Consider the following 20,038-nt stretch of genomic DNA (forward strand, 5'->3'; position numbering starts at 1 on the left):
CGGCCTCCCACCAGGGTGCTTCGGTGGGGGCCCGACCCCACGGCCGGTTCAGTCCTGCTTCGACGAGGCTTTGCCGCCTTGACCTCCTTGGCGACGACGGCGGGGTCCTCCTGACTTGCCTCGTCCCCTGTAAACTCCCTGCGACGACGAACGGGCCGCTTGACGGTAGGTGGAAAATCCGCCGCCGGAACGTTTGGAGGCACCCTGTTTGCCTCCGCTGCTCCGAAAGGGCGGCTGCCGTTGCTGGAGAACCCCAAGAGCCCGGGCCGTCTCCGTGTCTGCCTTGATGGCTTGAAGGGAATCGTCCACTGTTTTCCCAAACATGTTGTTTCCGTCGAACGGCATGTCCAAGACTCTGGTCTGCACGTCCTGACGGAAGTCAGTAGCCTTGAGCCATCCACGCCGCCTAAGGCACACGCCGTTGCCCAACTGGCGAAATCCAGTGTCAGCGATGTCCGTCGCAATCGTAATGGCGTGGTCCGACGCCACCTCTCCTTCCTGCAAGATCTCTAGGGCCTCCGCCCTCTTGTCGTCCGGTAGGAAGTCTAGCAGGGGGGCCAGTTTGTACCACAACTCCCTGTCATAGCGGGCTACGATAGCCAAGGCGTTGGCCGCCTTAATCGTCGTCGCTGCAGACGAGATGACCCTGCGTCCCATCGTATCTAATTTCTTTCCCTCGCCGTCCGGCGGGGAGGTCGACGTAGAGGCCGCACCCCCCCCGCTTTCTTCCTGCCCGCCGTGGAGACGACAGAGTCCGGGGTCGGCTGTGCCCGAAGGCACAAGGGGGCCGCGTCCGGGACCCGGTACTACTTCTCGTACCGATCCCTTCTAGCCGGCGTCGTGGATGGGTTCTTGAGGAGGGCGAGGCCCTCATCCCAAATATCGTCCAGTAGAGGTACAGAGAGGACCGTCTTCCTCTTGGCCTTGTGCCGTTGATAAAGGAAACCTTCCTTCTTCTCTTCCGGGCAGAGCTGGAAAAGCTCGGATGCCCTGGCGATCATGGAGTGAAACGATCCAATCTCGTCGGGCGGGGAAGCCCGGGTGGGAGGTGACGACGGCAGATCCTCCTCGTAAACCTCGTCGTCCGTACCCGTCGAGGCCGTGTCAGTCCCCGTATCATCCCCACGAGTCGTGGACGGGGGGAGGGCTGAACAGGGCGCGATGGCTGAAAAGGAGGTGGAGGATGAATCCTTTTTCTCTTAGGGGGAGGGCTCCCAGAAGGACCTGGCTCCGGGTCCCCCGTCGGGAGCGGTTCTTCTGCTGGTGGTAATGGCAGTCTCGTCCTTATCTCCGAGCATAAGGACTGTATAGCCAACAAAATGGCCGCCGAGTTGTCTTGCGGCACTGGTTGAGGGGATTCCGACGGGCGGTCAGGGGCCCCGTCGGCACCCTCGACGTTATCGTCGTCTCCCACGTCGGGATCCCTCCCGACGGGCTGGTCTTCTTCCACGCCAACGCCGTGGCTTAAGACTTCGATCAGCTCTTCCACAGAGGTCGAGGCCGAATCCACGACGACCTCCTGCCCCCCCTTTTTCTTCTCCGTCGGAGGTTTCACGGGGGTCCTGTCGATGGGCATAAAAGAGGACTCCCTCCGCGGTGGCAGAGAGACTGAGCCCCGAGGTCGCCACCACTGGTGTAGCCTCCACAGGCTGAGCCAGGGCCGCCGCGACTGTCTCGATAGAGGCCTTGGCCGGATGGATTAAGGCTTTCACCACCTTAGGTGCGCTCACCGCCTTCTCCTTGGGGGGTGGGTCACTGCCTCACTCTCCCTCCGATGGGGCCTTCGAGCTCAACCGGGGCCTCTCCAGGAGCTTCGCCGGGTGCTCGGCCTTCCTCTTACCCGAACCAGAGCGTTGGCTCGCGGTTGATGGTGCCGGGGAGGATGCGCCCTGCCTGGCGCCCGTAGAGCCCGACCGTTCGGCGCTCCCGGTGCCAGCGGACTCGCGGTGCTTGGCCTTGTGTTGGACCCCCGTCGCCGGGGCGTCCTCAAAGGTCTTAGAAGACCGCTCGGATTTCTTCTTCTTCTCGCCTGACGGGCTCTTCCCTTCCAGCCAGTTGGCGAGACGTTGATGGCGGTCCTTCATGGTCCGCTCCGACATATTGCCGCAAAACGCACAGTCCTTCTCCACGTGCGTCTTGTCCTCATGTAGGCAGTACAGACAAAAGGAGTGTTCGTCCTCCTTAAAGACATTCTGGAGCTGGCATCCAGGGCAGACCCTGAGCAGCTTTTCCGGGCGTCGAGCTTCCCTTCTCCTGGGCCATGTCCGAGATGGGCCTGAGAAACTTCTGGAGTCCTCCAAAAGCGTGGCTCGACGAAATCTTCACCCTTGAGGGGCGTAGTAGAATCCGACACGGGTCCCCATTGATCGGATGAAGAAACGGTGGAGCTTGAGGCTCTTTTGACCGAAAAATCGAAGTTTTTGAGGAAAAAAACGTGAAAAAATAGCACTAACGCTCGAGAGCAATAGCACGAGGATCCCAACACTTGAACGTGCGGTAAAAATCTGAAGATGGCTGCCAGAGGCTGGGCTTAGGTAGAGGGCAGTCATTGGCTGTGGTCAGTATGACGCAGAGATCAGTGATTGGTTACTACTACGAAAGACAGATCAGAAACGAAACGGATACTGGTTTTTTCTTTACCGAGGATTCCCAGCCTGACGACGGGGAATATTCATGAGCATGTGAATCCATGCCAGACCCCATGCTGGAGAAAGAAAATAATAAAGGATGTAACAAAGGAAATACAAGTGGAAAGAGTGAAACTATCATTGCAAAATAGCATTACACTTCAGACTTGAATTTTTTTTCCTATAGTCAAGCCCATTAATTATGTGTTTTAACAGGAAAGTGTCCTGCAGTGATCAATTAAGTCCATTACTGACACTTTGTAACAGACACCATGGCACCAATGTGAGGGAGTGCACATGTTGGCAGCATCCCTGGAGACAAATAGAGGGGTCATTTTGGGGCTACCTAACATTTATTACAAGTTTGTTCTCTGAGGGGTCACTGGTAATTACTTCAATATTTCAAAATAAAATATTGTATGATAGTTACCCTTTTGTGTGGCTACCCAGGAATAAGTACATTACACCAAGATCAGTAGATGGCTTTTACTCCTTCAGCTTATCAAATGTAATATTCAACACCAGAGAGGGAAACTAAGCCAATGTAGATTTTCTGTAGCACTGCCCCACACCCAGATAAGATGGAGATGATAAGGTAGTTGGTATGTGATAAAGTGACATCCAAGAGACCGGATGTCTTCCATTTGTATAATCAGTTGACAAAGTTGCAGAACAGCATCTAGAAGATGGACTGAGGGGACGAGAAAACAAGCAATCCTGCACAAGCGATTGCACCAAGAACGCTGGTGAGCTGTGGAAACACACAGCTGTCAGACCGACTGGGAGCCACAGCTAATGCTGGCCACTAGGCAAGTCGAAAGAAGCAAGAGTGAGACCTGTATATCAACCATGTATGTAATTTGAAAATGTGTGAATACTACCCTCAAGCTCTCAAGGTTAAAAATGTTGTAATGTTGTGGGCCGTTTTTTGTAACACGAAAGAGGAGGGCAACACACAACTGTATGTAGTTAAAAATAGGCAGTGGGAAAGTCCCATTTACGCAAGAAAAAAGCGCTACAGAGCAGTGACCAAGGATATAGAGGGTTGGTTTTGAAGACAGAAGGAAAGATGGGAAATAACTACCTGTCCCTGTCCTGCCCCTGAAATTAGGGAAAAAACTTTCCTTAGGGAGCGGTGATGTGCCGCTTACAAAAAAGGGCACAGTAAAATAAGTCAAAGAGAATCCATTTTTGAAGAACAATAAAATAAAAGTTGTTAGACTCCTGTATGTCCCAGGTCAATGTTAAACCTCACAGAGGAATATAGGCAAACAGGTATAAAAGTAAAGTTTACAACTAGGACTGAGAAAACAAATAACATAACTGGTCCGGACTGTCTATTGTGGGTACACTATGCTTTACTATCCCATAGACAGGTCGAGACTTCCCAGGATGACTCTACAATTAAAATCTAAGAAGGCGGCTCAAAACAGGGTTGTGGTTCTGCTGTGATTCAAAAAATTTGACAGCAAGTACTCCCTGGTGGGGATGAGCCACATTACAAATGAAGACAAACATGTAGCCCACGTTAACCCTTCCAACAGAGTATTAAATGGTAGGACGGGACGTGAGGCCACAATAAAAGACATATAAAGGGTTGTTCATGGTAAAGGTAGTTTATTTTAATTTTCCACCATGTAACAACCGCTGTCTACCAGTTTCAGTGGTGTATTTTGGGTGTAACCACTTTCATCAGGACAGTCTTCTAAAACAAGGGGGAATAATACTATGGTGATACTCTATATTCAGTCACCGTGTTTCTGCCACAGGGTTCATACTTTACCCCGTTTCATAGCGCCAATGCAGGGAAGTTCAAGAGCAGAACCTATGGAAAAACAAAATGATAAACCATGCTCACTCCCCAGGCACTGCCATGCGCTCCGATGCTAGGAGACAGCAGACCAAGTATCTGCGTCTCTTTATACAGGTCTGCGTCTCTTTATACAGGTCGAGGAAACTCAAAACAATCCATTGTGCACATTAGAGATACATAAAAATTAAAATTCAGATGGCATAAAATACTACATCCAGGAACCACACAGTGATGTCTATAGTTATGTTTATAGTCACAGGTGATTGAGCATTGTGGTTTACTGTTTTTCAGAACTCGAAACACACACACTCAAATAACAAAGAAAAGGCCACATATTAAGGTTTGGAAACACTGCACGCCGTGTACGGACCTTTCCGGCTGAAGTGGGTGTTTTCCGTGTTAAGTATGCTAGTAGGCAGAATTCCAATGACAGGTATGGTAGTCCATGTCAAAGACGGTGTTCCGAGTGATGTGCTGTGAGGAACACAGCATAATCACTCATATGACTGCCTGTCCGTGGACCCTCCTGCCCTCCATCTATTCACTTAGCTGGGGACAGGTAGAGGAATGGAGGTAAATGTCAGCCGGCAGCTGATGCTTTTCAACCCCATTCAGGATCTGTATATATTGTTCTTTTCGGAACGGGGCGGGTGGAGTAAACCCATGCTGTGCCGGCGCGCGTGAACCATTAGTGATAAAGGGATCAGTAGTCCATGCCGACTTGTGGCGTTCTGTATCAACTTACATCTACTTCACGACTCGGATCAGCAGCTGCAACCCCCGGAGATGAGGGGAAGCTGTGGCCGAGCCGGAAGATAAGTAGAAGACGACACAACGTCACATGAAGGAATCACGTGTACGCCACTGTCATCGCGCCAGGCATTATGCAGCCCAGAGACAGGACTGCCGGTCAGGCAAGGACAAGCAAAGCGTAACGGAGTGCAACAAGAACATTATGGCCACAAAATGTATGGCACTGAGTCCCTCATCTACAGATGGTATATTGAAACAGCGACTCTATTTTCTGCCACCAACCATCTGGTGTCTGAAAATAAGAGTCTGTGAAAAAGAAAGAATCACAGTCTGTGGTGCCCGTGATGTTGCTCATCACAGATCAAGTAGGGCTAAGTCGAATTAGGTGTGCAATATTAGGAATTTATTTCAGAGGTGTCCATAGTAGCCAAGCGGGTACGAAATGCACGTATAGGGACGTGCAGAGGGAATGCAGTATATGTACCAAAATACCAAGCCAGGGCTCCAAAGTCTAAAGTAGGCATCCTGGTTTGGGAAATGCAAGATAATCATATAATGACAGAGAGGGCTTGCCATGGAATAGATTCATTGAGGCCCTCTTAAGGCGAAAGATCCAGTTTTGCTCTCCTTTTAGAAGCATACTGGCGATGTCGCCTCCTCTTCTGGGACACTTCACCCTTTCTACAATGTTCCATCTGATGTCCTCAGGTTTATGCTTAAAAGCCAGGAAAATGGGCTACCAAGGGTGCATTTTCCCACCGGGTCCTGATACAGGACATGTGTTCCTGTATCCGTTTTTTTATGGGTCTACTGGTCATCCCTATGTAGACAAGGTTACAGGGACATGTGATCATGTAGATAGCATTTGCTGTATTACAGTTAGTCAGAGTATTATGTCGTGGGCCGTGCCAAGATGGCAGGCTGAGTGGATGCAAGATAGTGGAGCTCAGTCCCGACCCGTGGTGATGAGAGGGAATCCGGCATCAGGCATGACTGACAGAAGAGGAAAAGTGTGAGCGGGTATTAGGTAGACCGCGCAGTGCAGAGAAAAGGCACCCCGACTGCTGAAGAAGAGAGGCCCCGTGCAGAACAGAGGAGGAGTTGCGGTGGAGAGGAGGCCCCTGGCCGAAAAATGGGGGGCCGCTCTCCCTAGCTCTGGGGAGTGAGACGGAACCAAGCAGGAGAGACTCAGCGCCAGGGATGCCGCAGGCAGGAAGAGGAGACTGCCAGGCGTGTGCAGTGCACGGCAGGGCGGCTCTGTGAAGAACCAGGATCAGGGCGGAGAGTGGAGAAACGGTCTAGGAGGAAGACCACAGCACCCGGGACCAGAACAACAGCACAGTGGGACGCAGTAGTTGTGTGGAGTGGCGGCCCAACCAGAACACAGAAAGTCGTCAGGAGCGGAGGAACTGCTGTAAGAGGAGGAGCCAGAGACAATCCAGGGAGCCGTCTGATGCCGTGGGGGACGGTGTGTGGCAAGCAACATGAGGGAGAAGGCTCCGTTTGAGATGTATCACCTCGGAGGTGGGGAACCAAAGAAGAAAGGCAGGAGAAGATAACAGCGAGTCGGAAGCCACCGCGTGAAAGAGGAGGACCAGAGAGACCTGGGGAGAGCTGCAAGGGACAAGGTGGAGGACACTGGGTCAGAAAGGGTGAAAAGCAGCAGGAGGGAGCACGGACAAGTACTCTGCCCGCAGGAGAATGGTGAGGGAGGGAGAAGAGAGCCAGATACGGCTCCCACAGTGGGAAGAGGGGCCCATAGCTCTGTAACTGAAGTGGCCTGGAGGAATTGAGACAGACCTAAATGACTGGGGACATTGTGGAAAATAGACCTCCAGGAACAGGAAACAGCTTGGTCCACTGTGAGACCAGGAGAGCCTGGAAGTGGGGGGAGAGTGCAAGAGCTCATTTTTGGCATGACCCAGACCAAGCCCAGGAGCAATAGAGGCACCAGGGACCGACAGGGACAGCTCCAGTGGAGGGAAGGGTTGAAGGGCCATCATTAATTCTGGAGGAGAATACAAGAGGCAGCTAAGAGGCAGCGACTGGGGCAAGCGAAGATGAGGGGAAGGAGAGCAACCCTGGAACAAACGGAGAGGGATTGGGGGATGGATGTTAGAATAATACATCCTTAAAGACCGTGAGGTGAGGCAGCAAACAGAAAACGAGATACAGAGACTCATGGAGGATGAGGGGTGTGAATGTAAGGACCCAGGCGAGAGAGGGGACAGGTTCAAGCAGTATATAAAAGGGCAAGTCATGAGGGTCGCAAAAGAGAAGCGTGAGGCAAGAAAGGAAGCAGAGGAGACTAGAGGAGGAGATACGGGATCTAGAGGAGATGCACAAGGAAAAGGGAACTAACAGAGTGGGCAGCAGGCTAGCTCATGCAAGAGGGCAACTCAAGCAGATAACTACGAGCATTTTAACAAGGTGGGGACCGTGTTGGCGCGACAGCTAAAGGCCAGGGAACAGAAGGCGTTCATAGATACCCTGCAAGACAAAGGAGGCAGACAAGTGAGTGCAGAGGGGGCTAAATGAAAGGTAGCGAGAGAGTTTTACGAGGAGCTATATCGGGAGGAATTGAGGGAGAGGGGGCGACAAGAGGCATACCTGGCAGGTTGGGATGGACCACGACTAACTTCTGAGCAGATAGAACTAGAGGAACCTACAACCTTCTAGGAAGTGCAAAAAGCGATTGGGTGGCTGCAGCAAAACAAAAGCCCTGGGGAGGACGAACTAACTGCAACATTTTATACGACATTCAGAGAATCACTTGCAAAGGTACTCGCTGAAGTGTTCAATTGGTTTAGGGAAACGGGGGAGATAACCCAATCTATGAACATGGCGCACATCACTCTCATTCCTAAGCCGGGGAAGGAGCCACACCTGTGATCTTCGTACCGGCTCATAGCCCTTATCAATATAGATGCTAAATTATACACAATAGTACTGGCGGCAAGGTTGGAAGGGTCTACTTACGGGTCTAGTGAAACAGGACCAATCAGGGTTTATGAAACGATGCAATACATTTGATAACGTAAGAAGGGTGCTCCACATTATAGATAAGGCGGGAAGGATGGGAGGTGCAAAACTCACATGTCTGATGTAAGATGCCGAGAAGGCATTTGATAGAGTTAATTGGGCATTCATGGAACAGACAATGAGGAACGTAGGGTTGGGACCGCACTTCAAGAGGATGATACAAGCCAACTATCAGAATCCCCGGGCTAAGGTTAAGGTGAACGGGGGGGGGGTTGACTGACCCATTCCCAAAAATGAGAGAAACAAAGCAGGGGTGCACTCTGTCCCGCTCCTTTTTGTGCTGGTGATGGAACCCTTTGCACATCTGATCTGGGAGAACAGGGAGATCTGCAGAGTTGAATGGGCAGGGGGGCAGCACAAAATATCCCTGTTTGCCAATGAAGTGATCCTGATGATCACTGAACCAGGGAAATTGCTACCGGCAATAATGGAGGAAATAAGGGCCTTCTCGAAAGTGTTGGGATTCAAAGTGTACTTTGGAAAGTCAGAGATCTTAAACATTTCCATAGGAGAGAGGGAAAGGATAGGGCTAGAAAAAACAATACATTCAGATGGGCGCCCGGACCAGTCAGATATCTGGGGGTGAATCTTTGCGTCATGACAAAAAATAATAGGGGCAAACTATCTGCTGCTAATAAAGCAAATTAAGGCATATGTGATCAGATGGAGGGGGCTATATATCTCCTGGTTTGGAAGGATAGCGGTTGTCAAGATGAACGTTCTTCCCCGGCTTCTCTACCTTTTCCAGACAATCCCCCTTGCAGTGCCGGGGAGAATGATGAAGGAGATTTAGGAATGCATTAAGGGATTTATCTGGGGGTGGGGGGAGAAACCAAGGATAGGGACGAAGACACTATTCAAGAGTACGGCTCAAGGGGGAGTTGCCTGTCCCAATATAATAAAGTATTACCAAGCGGCACAGCTAAGAGCAATGGCGGAATGGGGAAGGGCGGATAACATGGAACACTGGGTGAGCACGGAGCAGGCGGTGGCGGGAAAACATCTCTGGAATATTGCGCGCATAAGAGTGGCGCACGGCCTGAGGGGCTAGAAGAGAATCTGATCACAAGGAACTGGGACAAACTAAATAGGAAGTTTAGGCTATCCCCCTGGCTTTCTCCGAAGACGCCCATATTTGGCAATTCCACCTTTCCTCCAGGTAAGGAATTTGGCAGATTCCAACGGTGGACCGACGTGGGGGAGGGGATCAGCGAGTTAGAAGATTTATATTAGGGTACACACTACAAGACATTCACAGAGTGCAGAAGGAGCCTGGGCCTGAAACAGGGAGATCTATTCGCGTACTAACAGTTATGACACTGGGTGGATAATCCCACAGTGGTAGAAGGGGCTACAAGGGAACACAGAGTGGGAAAAGTCGATATCGTCCACAGACGACAATAGGGGATTTATATCATCAATCTACAAGATATTACTAAGGGGACAGGAAGAGGAGGGTATGGCACTGAGGGACAAATGGGGGAAGGTGAGGGGAAAGGGGTTCACAGACAAGGAATAGGAGGGTGCATTAAGGAGCTGGGGCACATCTAACATCTCTGTACAACACAGAGAACTACAATACAAGGCGTTACACCAGTGGAATTACAATCCGGAAAGTCTCCACATAATGTTTCTATCCCTGCCGGCAGGGTTGGAGAGGGTGTGGGGAGGTGGGAACGATGGAACATATCTGGTGGGGTTGCGACCAGCTTTGCCATTTTTTGCAAGAGGTGAAAACAAAAGTGATTGACATCCTGGGAGTGGATAGGGAGCTCACTGCAACAGAAATGCTCCTTGATGTAATGCTAAATGACCAGCAGGGCGTGGGGCTAGGAGCAAGGAGATTATGGACTAACTTAATGATGGCTGCAAAAAGGTGTATGGTCAGGCAATTGAAGCAGAAGGAACCACAATGGTTCTATGCAATATGGAACACGATAGATGTGGAAAAAATGACAGCGACAATACGAGACTCTCTGAAGAAGTTCACTAAGATATGGTCTCTGATATGGTCTCCGTTCCTAAACTATGCCATTAAAGATACAGTACATTTTCATAACCCAAAGCGGTTACAGGCACTGGGGTTTTTGGAAGGAGGAGAGGACTGAGCAGTAGATCGGAGGGCTTAAGGCACTGCCTATGAGAACTGATGGGGGAGGGAGTATGGGGGAATAGGGAGGTTACGGTTGAGTTGATATGGAAGGAGGATATGTAATATGTTATGTTGATTTGCACATATAAATGCAAGTTGGTTATGTATGTGAGCATTGTTAAATGAATAAAGTGCTGGTTGGAAAGAAAAAAAATGTGTTATGTCCTCTTTTCCATGTCTCTGGTTTATGTTCCTATTCTTACGCCTTCACCACCCAGTATATGTCATTCAACCGAACAATGCTCTTATGTAAAGACAACTTATCCTAGGACTGATACTGCTCTGTTATTGCCTACTTTATAAAAGTAATTTCTGTTCATAATTACACCTGGTGCTCAAAAATGCAATTAGCACGTAGGCAGTGATGTAATGGTACCTCTCAGCCAATCAGGAAGCTTGGAAGGCGGCATTACCTCATAGTATTTCCTCCTGTGGCAAAAAAGCCTTAGCATGCCCAACCTTCACTTTCCCGCCACCCCATCACTTCCACATCCCCCCACTCACAACCCGCACCACCTCAACCCAGGCCCCACTTACCTGTAGTTGCCCCACCCCTCCCTGGCTCTCTGCAACTCTGACTGTCCCGCCCCTTCCCTTCTGCCGCTCCTTCCCCGCTACGGCCAATGGTCGGCATGAAAAGGGAGAAGGTTCTACTTAGTTCTCTTCTCCGCATGTTCACGACGGCCATAGGTTTTGTAGTTTTTGTAAGTTAAGAAACTGCCACCGTTCCTTTTCTCAGCTTAAATTTAAAAAAAAAAAAGCCTACAGCACCCCAGAAACCATGCCAAGCTGCTAACAGCTATAAAGCCCACGCTAGGCGGTCATTACGAGTCATGTAATTACACCAGATCCCACATCAAAGCACTCACTTTTCTCTGAACTGTAACCCGGGGAGATTAAAATGAGAAGTGTTGAATGGTGGAACTAGGGAGAAAGAGAATGAACTGAGTAATGCAGATCTGAGAAGCGCAGACCTTCGAGGCAAAGTTCCTAGTACCAAATGAGAGAATATGATTTGAGAATTTCTGAAACCTGGAACTCAGAGAGAATGTTCCCTTCACCTCATGAGAAAGAAACTGACCCAAGAGACTGGAATTGAAGTTGTAAACACAGGGGTTTGATGTCCAACGCCTGGTTGATTGTCGAAAAGCAGACAACGAAGACTGTGGCCTGTGATCAGTAAGATATTGTTCAAGAGAATATATTTTTAAAACGAAACTTGCTAACTCTACCAGGTCTGATAATTTTGTTTCAATAATTTACCACACTTGATAGAACTACCTTCAAAAGCTTTGGCTGTAAAGTTGAATATCTAAGGTCTCCTTTTGACGTGCACGGATGCAGGGCGCAGCACGGAAATTGCAATTGTACACGGTCACTACATCCACACATTCTATCGTCTGTGCTGGGTGCATTGGGTGATCAGAAGGAACAAGTTACTTACCTGTAACTGTTGTTCTCCAGCATGGGTCTGGCATGGATTCACATGCTCATGAATATTCCCCGTCGTCAGGCTGGGAATCCTCGGTAAAGAAAAAACCAGTATCAGTTTCGTTTCTGATCTGTCTTTCGTAGTAATAACCAATCACTGGTCTCTGCGTCATACTGAGCACAGCCAATGACTGCCCTCTACCTAAGCACCGCCTCTGGCAGCCATCTTCAGATTTGGAAGCACGTGAAGTGGCAGTATGACCAAGTGAAGAGCCGCAGAGGGGTAGGCGGGAGGGTTCGCATGTGAATCCATGCCAGACCCATGCTGGAGAACAACAGTTACAGGTAAGTAACTTGTTCCTTCTCCAGCATGGGGTCTGGCATGGATTCACATGCTCATGAATAAAGAATACATAGCAGTACACACATGCACAACCACGGGAGGTGGCAAAGGCTCAACATTAAGCATTACCTCAAACTCAACATTAAGCATCTTACCTCCTCACCAGGCTCACCTCAGGCGAACAGGTTGCGCAGCACTGCTTGGCCGATCCTGGACTCCTCCCTGGAATCCCGATCGACGCAGTAGAATTTCGTGAAGGTGTGCGTCGACCTCCACGTAGCAGCCCTGCATATGTCCAGCAGGGGCACACCAGAAAGGAACGCCGTGGTGGCTGCGATCGCTCTGGTGGAATGGGTTCTCGGACGGCCAGGCAGCGGTCAGTTTGCCAACCGATGACAGTACATGATACAGCCGGAGAGCCATCTGGAAATGGAAGCCTTCAAGAGAGCCTTCCCCTGATTGACAGGTCCAAAGTTCACAAAGAGTTGTTACGTCTTCCGAAAACACTTCCGTGCGGTCCACGTAGAACTTCAGCGCTCTAGCCACATCCAGCGAGTGCAAAGTCCTCTCAGCCGGCGACGAAGGCGACGGGAAGAACACAGGCAACACCAAGGGTTCGTTGAGATGGAAGTCCGACGGCACCTTGGGCATGAAGGAGGGGTGGGTCCTGAGCACTACCCTCGTGTCGTGAAAAGTCAAGTACGGGGCCTTGCAGGAAAGGGCCTGGATCTCTCCCACCCGTCGTGCGGAGGTGATGGCCACAAGAAACGTTGTTTTCCACGACAGAAACTTCAACGGGGCTGAGTGCAGAGGCTCGAACGGAGGTCCCATGAGCTTGGTCAGCACCACGTTGAGCTCCCACGCCGGGGCCGGAGCCTTCACCGGCGGGAACGATCTGAACAGTCCCTTCATGAACTCTTTCACCAGACGATGAGACCACAAGGACGTCCGGCCCGTGGTCCTGGTGTATCGGGAGATCGCAGCAAGATGAATCTTGATGGACGCGTGTGCCAGTCCAGCTTTGGCTAGCGTCAGCAGGTACGGCAGTACCTGGGGAGCCGTAATCCGTAGAGGGTTAATCTTCTGTGCGTGGCACCAGACAGAGAATCTCTTCCATTTGCGTCCGTAGCATTTAAGAGTCGAGGACGCCCTGGCCTTTGCAAGAACCTCTCTGCAGTCGGCCGGTATGTCGTATCCTCCAAACTCTAGCGCTGCAGGAGCCAGGCCTGCAAGTTCAGCGATTTCGGGTCGTGGTGGAGGATGGCGCCTCCTTCCCTGGAGAGTAGATCCGCGTCCACCGGCAGCCTGATTGGCAGGGACGCTGACAAGTCCAGAAGGTCCGGGAACCATATCTGCCTCGGCCACGCAGGTGCGACGAGGATCATCCTGCACCGTGACCTCTTGAGCTGGTTGACAAGCCGGATTAGCAGTGGCAAAGGAGGGAACGCGAAGAGGAACAGGCCCTCCCAGGGGAACGAGAAAGCATCGCCCATGCTCCTCGCCTGGGGAAACCTGCTGGCGAACCTCCGGCACTTGGAGTTCGTCGCCGTCGCGAACAGGTCGATCTGGGGTGTGCCCCACCGTCGGAAGAGGCGATCCACTAGATCTTGCCGTAGTTCCCACTCGTGGCACGAGCGCAGCTCCCTGCTGAGTGAGTCGGCCACAGTGTTTTTTATCCCTGCCAGATGAAACGGCACCAGAAACATCCTTTGGGCGACGGCCCAATGCCACAGGTCCTGCGCCTCCTTGGACAGTGCTGGGGACCTGGTTCCGCCCCGTTTCCTGATGTAAAACATGGTGGTGGTGTTGTCGGTGAATATCCTCACCACCTTGCCCTTGAGGGACGGAAGGAAGGACCTGAGGGCCCAGAATACTGCACGGAGCTCCAGGACGTTGATATGGAGGGACTTCTCCGTCGGGAGCCACAGGCCTCTTGCTTGCAGATTTCCGGTGTGCGCTCCCCACCCTTCCAGGGAGGCATCCGTGGTCACTGTCTCCTGGTGGTCTGGGGTCTGGAAGTCCATGCCCGCCGTCAGATGCGCGCGGGTGCCCCACCACCGGACCGCTCGGCGGAAACTCTCGTCGAGTGTGATCCTCTCCTCGAAGCCGCCCGGTTTGGATCCAGCGCGCGTCCAGGAACTCCTGCAACGGGCGCATCCGGAGCCTGCACATGGGAATGAGGTAGATGCAAGAAGACATCATTCCGAGGAGAGACTTGATGGACCTCACCTTGGCCGCGTCGGAAACCAACATCCGCTGTACCTTGCCCAGGATGGACCTGGTCCTTTCCTCCGACGGGGAGGCCAGAAGGGACACTGTGTCGAGCTTCGCTCCCAGAAACAGTGTGTGTTGCGCGGGTACCAGGTGGGACTTGGCGTAGTTCACGGAGAATCCCAGGTCCGTGAGAAGTTGGACGGTCCTTGCCGTGTGCTCCACGGCGAGCTCCCTCGTCTTGGCTCGGATGAGCCAGTCGTCCAGGTAGGGGTAGACGTGGATCCCCTCGCGGCGCAGCTGCGCCGCCACCGGTGTAAGGCACTTGGTAAATACCCTGGGTGCCGACCGTAGTCCGAAGGGGAGGGCTTTGAACTGGTAGTGACGCCCTTGGACCACAAACCTGAGGAATTTTCGGTGCCCCTTTAGGATGGGAATATGGAAGTAGGCATCCTCCAAATCCAACGACGACAGGAAGTCTCCTTCCTCCAGCTGACCCAGGACGTGCTGGAGGGTGACCATCCGGAACTTGCGCCTTGATGAACTTGTTCAGACGTCGCAGGTCTAGGATGGGGCGCCATCCTCCCGTCTTCTTCTTCACGAGGAAGTATCTCGAGTAAACTCCGGAGCCCCGAAGCCTCTTTGGGACGAGTTCGATGGCGCCCTTCCTGAGCAACGCCTTTACCTCCAGGAGAAGCTGAGGGACGTGAAGCTCTTTCCTGGCCACGGGGGGGACGCGCGGGCACCTTCTTTGAAACTCGAGCGCGTGGCCCCGGGCTAAAGCGTCCAGCACCCAACGGTCGGTGGAGATGGACTCCCACACGCTGACGAAGCTCCCCAGCCGGCCTCGCACCGGGGTGCTTCGGTGGGGGGCCCGACCCCACGGCCGGTTCAATCCTGTTTCGATGAGGCTTTGCCGCCTTGACCTCCTTGGCCACGACGGCGCGGTCCGCCAGACTTGCCTCGTCCTCTGTAGGCCTCCTGAGACGACGAGCGGGCCGCTTGACGGTAGGTAGAGAAACCACCGCCGGAACCTTTGGAGGCGCCCTTGCCTCCGCTGCTCCGAAAGGGCGTCCGTCGTTGCTGTAGAACCCCGAGGGCCCGGGCCGTCTCAGTGTCCGCTTTAATGGCCTGAAGGGAATCGTCCACTGTTTTCCCAAACAGGTTGTTCCCATCGAACGGCATGTCCAGGACTCTGGTCTGTACGTCTTGACGGAAGTCCGTAGCCTTGAGCCATCCATGCCGCCTAAGGCACACCCCGTTGCCCAACTGGCGAAACCCAGTGTCGGCGATGTCCGTCGCAATAGTGATGGCGTGGTCCGACGCCACGTCACCTTCCTGTAGGATCTCCACGGCATCCGCCCTCTTGTCGTCCGGTAGGAAGTCCAGCAGCGGAGCCAGTTTGTACCATAGCTCCCTGTCGTAGCGGGCCACGATAGCCAAGGCGTTGGCCGATTTAATCGTCGTCGCTGCAGACGAGATGACCCTGCGTCCCATAGCGTCCAATTTCTTTCCCTCGCCGTCTGGTGGGGAGGTCGATGTGGAGGCCGCACCCCCCACCCCCGCTTTCTTCCTGGCCGCCGCGGAGACGACGGAGTCCGGGGTAGGCTGCGCCCGGAGGCACAGGGGGGCCGCGTCCGGGACCCGGTACTTCTTCTCGTACCGGTCTCTTCTAGCGTCGTGGAAGGGTTCTTGAGGAGGGCGAGGCCCTTATCCCAAATGTCGTCCAGTAGAGGCACCGCGAGGACCGTTTTCCTCTTGGCCTCGCGCCGTTGATAAAGGAATCCTTCCTTTTTCCTCTTCTCATCAGGGCAGAGTTGGAAAAGCTCGGATGCCCTGGCGATCATGGAGTGGAACGATCCAATCTCGTCGGGCGGAGAAGCCCTGGTGGGAGGTGACGACGGGAAATCCTCGTCGTATACCTCGTTGTCCGTACCCGTCGCTGCCGTGTCAGTCCCCGTATCATCCCCTCGGGTGGACGGGGAGGAGGGCTGGACGGGTCGCGACGGCTGAAAAGGAGGTGGAGGATGAATCCTTTTCTTGGGCGGGGGAACACCAGAAGGTCCCGGTTCAGGATCCCCCGACGGGAGAGGTTCCTCCGTCGGCAACGGTAGTCTCGTCCTTATCTCTGAGCATAAGGACTGTATAGCCAACAAAATGGCAACCGAGTTGTCTTGCGGCGCTGGCAGAGGGGAATCCGACAGGCGATCAGGGGCCCCGTCGGCACCCTCGACGCTGTCGTCGTCACCTGCGTCGGGACCCATCCCGACGGGCCGGTCTTCATCCACGCCAAGGCCGTGGCTTGAGACCTCGATCAGCTCTTCCTCTGAAGCCGAATCTACGACGATGCCCTGCCCCCCCTTTTTCTTCCCCGCCGGGGATTTCACGGGGGTCCTATCGATGGGCACAAAAGAGGACTCCCTCCGAGGTGGCAGGGAGACTCTGAGCCCTGAGGTCGCCACCACTGGTGTAGCCTCCACAGGCTGAGCCAGGGCCGCCGCGACAGTATCGATAGAGGGCTTGGCCGGATGGATTAAGGCCTTCACCACCTTAGGTGCGCTCACCGCCTTATCCTTGAGGGGGAGGGACACTGCCTCGCTCCCCTTCCGATAGGGCCTTCGTGCTCGACTGGGGCCTCTCCAGGAGCTTCGCCGGGTGCTCGCCCTTCCTCTTACCCGACCCAGAGCGTTGGCTCGTGGCTGAAGGTGCCGGGGAGGGTGCGCCCTGCCTGGCGCCCGTAGAGCCCGACCGTTCGGCGCTCCCGGTGCCAGCGGACTCGCGGTGCTTGGCCTTGTGTTGGACCCCCCGTCGCCGGGGCGTCCTCAAAGGTCTTAGAAGACCGCTCTGATTTCTTCCTCTTCTTCTCGCCTGACGGGCTCTTCCCTTCCAGCAAGTTGGCGAGACGTTGATGGCGGTCCTTCATGGTCCGCTCCGACATATTGCCGCAAAACGCACAGTCCTTCTCCACGTGCGTCTTGTCCTCATGTAAGCAGTATAGACAAAAGGAGTGTTTGTCCTCCTTAAAGATGTTCTGCAGCTGGCATCCAGGGCAGACCCTGAACAGCTTTCCGGGCGTCGAGCTTCCCTTCTCCTGGGCCATGTCCGGGCCTGAGAAGCTTCTGGAGTCCTCCAAAGCGTAGCTCGACGAAATCTTCACCCTTGAGGGGCGCAGACGAATCCGACACGGGTCCCCGTTGATCGGATGGAGAGTCGGTGGAGCTTGAGACTCTTTTGACCGAAAAAAACGAGGTTTTTGAGCAAAAAACGTGAAAAAAATAGCACTAACGCTCGAGAGCAATAGCACGAGGATCCCAACACATGAACGTGCGGTAAAAATCTGAAGATGGCTGCCAGAGGCGGTGCTTAGGTAGAGGGCAGTCATTGGCTGTGGTCAGTATGACGCAGAGACCAGTGATTGGTTATTACTACGAAAGACAGATCAGAAACGAAACTGATACTGGTTTTTTCTTTACCGAGGATTCCCAGCCTGACGACGGGGAATATTCATGAGCATGTGAATCCATGCCAGCCCCCATGCTGGAGAATTGCATATAATGTGTGCCGCTAGGCGACTGTTCCATCAGCTGCTCTTTGATCCACATTTTTTATCGTCACAGCAGAAAGACCCCATGAGTGTTCACTTTAATGTTCACCAAAGAGCTACTGTTCAGAGTGCAAAAGCATGGTGAAGAAACAGAGTGACATGCCTGAAATTACAGTCAGTAGGGAGCTGCCTCAAGAACACTTGACCAACACTAGGCACGGACCAAGGACAGACAGATAGGAGGCCAACACAACTTGATAAAGGTGTCACAAATAAATCCCCTTACCATTGGGTCGTCTTCCATTAGTAGCGCAGTTGCCATGTTCACTTCTCTCTCGTCCCTATAAAACGCAGAGCAATTAGATGGTGATTAGAACAGAAGGAGATACCAAGGTGAGCAAGGCATGGGTGAGGGGGTACATGATAGTAGAGGGAGACTGAAGCAAACGGACCAAAGAACAATGACCAAAAGTGCATAAAACAACAAAATAAAGTTAAAACAAACTCACACTCCTCCATCAACAGGTATATTCAATGACCCAATTCAACATTCTGTTTGCTCCTTTTCACGGGACACTGGGCACAATAACGTGTTTAACTGTCCTCTTTGCAGGAGCATCATACCTCCATGTATCTTCTTTTTAGAGATCAGCCCAGTCAAGAGGATCCATGTCACTGATACGCCTTTGCTGGCCTTTTAGCCCAAGGTACTTTGTACTTTAAAAGACTTGCAGTTGTTTGTTTGTTTGTTTATTCATTTGTTAAGCACACCAGACTCGTAAGTAAAAGGGCGCAGCAATACGGAGATGCAAAGCGTACAAAGTTACAACATAAGCACAGAGTACAATAATTACATACTTACAGGATAAACACAGTGTACAAAAATAGTGGCAGTGAATAAAATATCCTAAAATTACAGAAATAAACACTCAGCACTATAACAAAAATTTATATTACAAAATAGGGCTCTTCATATATCACTTCGGTTCACTTGTAGTCTAGGAGGTGCACAGGAGGACTAGAGAGCACGTTATCTTTGGAGGGTGGCGCTGAATACACAGTTAATGCAGGTAAAGGTCTCTACAGAGAGCGGTCAGTTCACTACTGGTACAGGAAGCTAAGGATCCGTGCGGATAATGTGTTTTATAACCTTTTTTCTGAAGTGAGTGTAGGGTTGGTCGGCTCTCAACTCTTGAGGCAAGGAATTCCAGAATTTGGCCGCCTTTACAGTAAAGCTATTGCCACCGATGGTAGTGAGCTTATATTTGGGAATGATCAGACAATTAGCATTCCCCGTTCTGGTAGGTCTGAGGGAGGTTCTTCTTTGAAGTTTATCGATAAGGTAGCTAGGGGCTACGTTATTAAGGGCTTTGTGGGTCAAGGAGAGGGTTTTTAGCTGTATTCTATTGGATGTAGATAACCATTTATGCTCCCGTCTCACAGAGGAGATGTGAGTTTTTTTATTTATGCCTAGGGCTGCTCTGAGGGCATTGTTCTGTAGTGTTTGGAGCTTTTGGATAGTGGATTTATTAGCACCACTATAAAGGGCATTACAGTAGTCAATTCTAGAGAGTATTAAGGCTCTGGCTAGGATCAAGCAGCTATTGTCAGAGATGAAAGGCTTGCCTGCTCTAAGTAATTTGCAGGTGTAAGCAGTCGAGGAAGCAAGAGATTTGACCTGTTTATCAAAGGATAATGTGGAATCCAGGTAGAAACCAAGGGTTTTTACATCCTTCGAGACTTGAATGGAATTCCCATCGATATTAAAAGAGGAATAATCGTGGCCTAATTTTTTTATGTTGGCCTGAGAACCCAGAATTATAAGCTCAGTCTTATCATCATTCAAGCATAGGCCATGAGTAGCCATCCATGCTTGGATGATAAGGTAAACTTTGTTCACCAAACCAGTGTCCGTAGTGTAATCCCCAGAGAGTGGGAGGAGAATCTGAGTGTCATCTGCGTAATTAGTATAGATGACACCCAGATGGTCCAGATCATCAAACAATGGCTTAGTGAAGATATTGTAAAGGGTTGGCGAGACGCAAGAGCCTTGAGGAACGCCGCATAGGATGGGTGTTGGATCAGCGGCTGCCGACGGGGAGAAGACTCTCATAGTTCTCTC

General features: G+C 51.9%; 1 protein-coding gene across 3 annotated transcripts in view; it reads right to left on the reverse strand.

Moving 5' to 3' along the window:
* Positions 1-20,038, reverse strand: part of LOC138582453 (E3 ubiquitin-protein ligase DTX3L-like) — a 484,811-nt gene that overhangs the window by 374,767 nt on the left and 90,006 nt on the right. For all 3 annotated transcript variants that reach the window (XM_069653761.1, XM_069653759.1, XM_069653760.1), the window contains one exon: positions 18,203-18,257. In XM_069653761.1, coding sequence (XP_069509862.1) covers positions 18,203-18,238 — 36 coding nt within the window. In that variant the 5' untranslated portion in view covers positions 18,239-18,257. The remainder of the gene's footprint in view (positions 1-18,202; positions 18,258-20,038) is intronic.

This window comes from Ambystoma mexicanum, chromosome 3q (genome assembly GCF_040938575.1).
Source record: "Ambystoma mexicanum isolate Mex_15411 chromosome 3q, UKY_AmexF1_1, whole genome shotgun sequence".
Lineage (NCBI taxonomy): Eukaryota > Metazoa > Chordata > Amphibia > Caudata > Ambystomatidae > Ambystoma > Ambystoma mexicanum.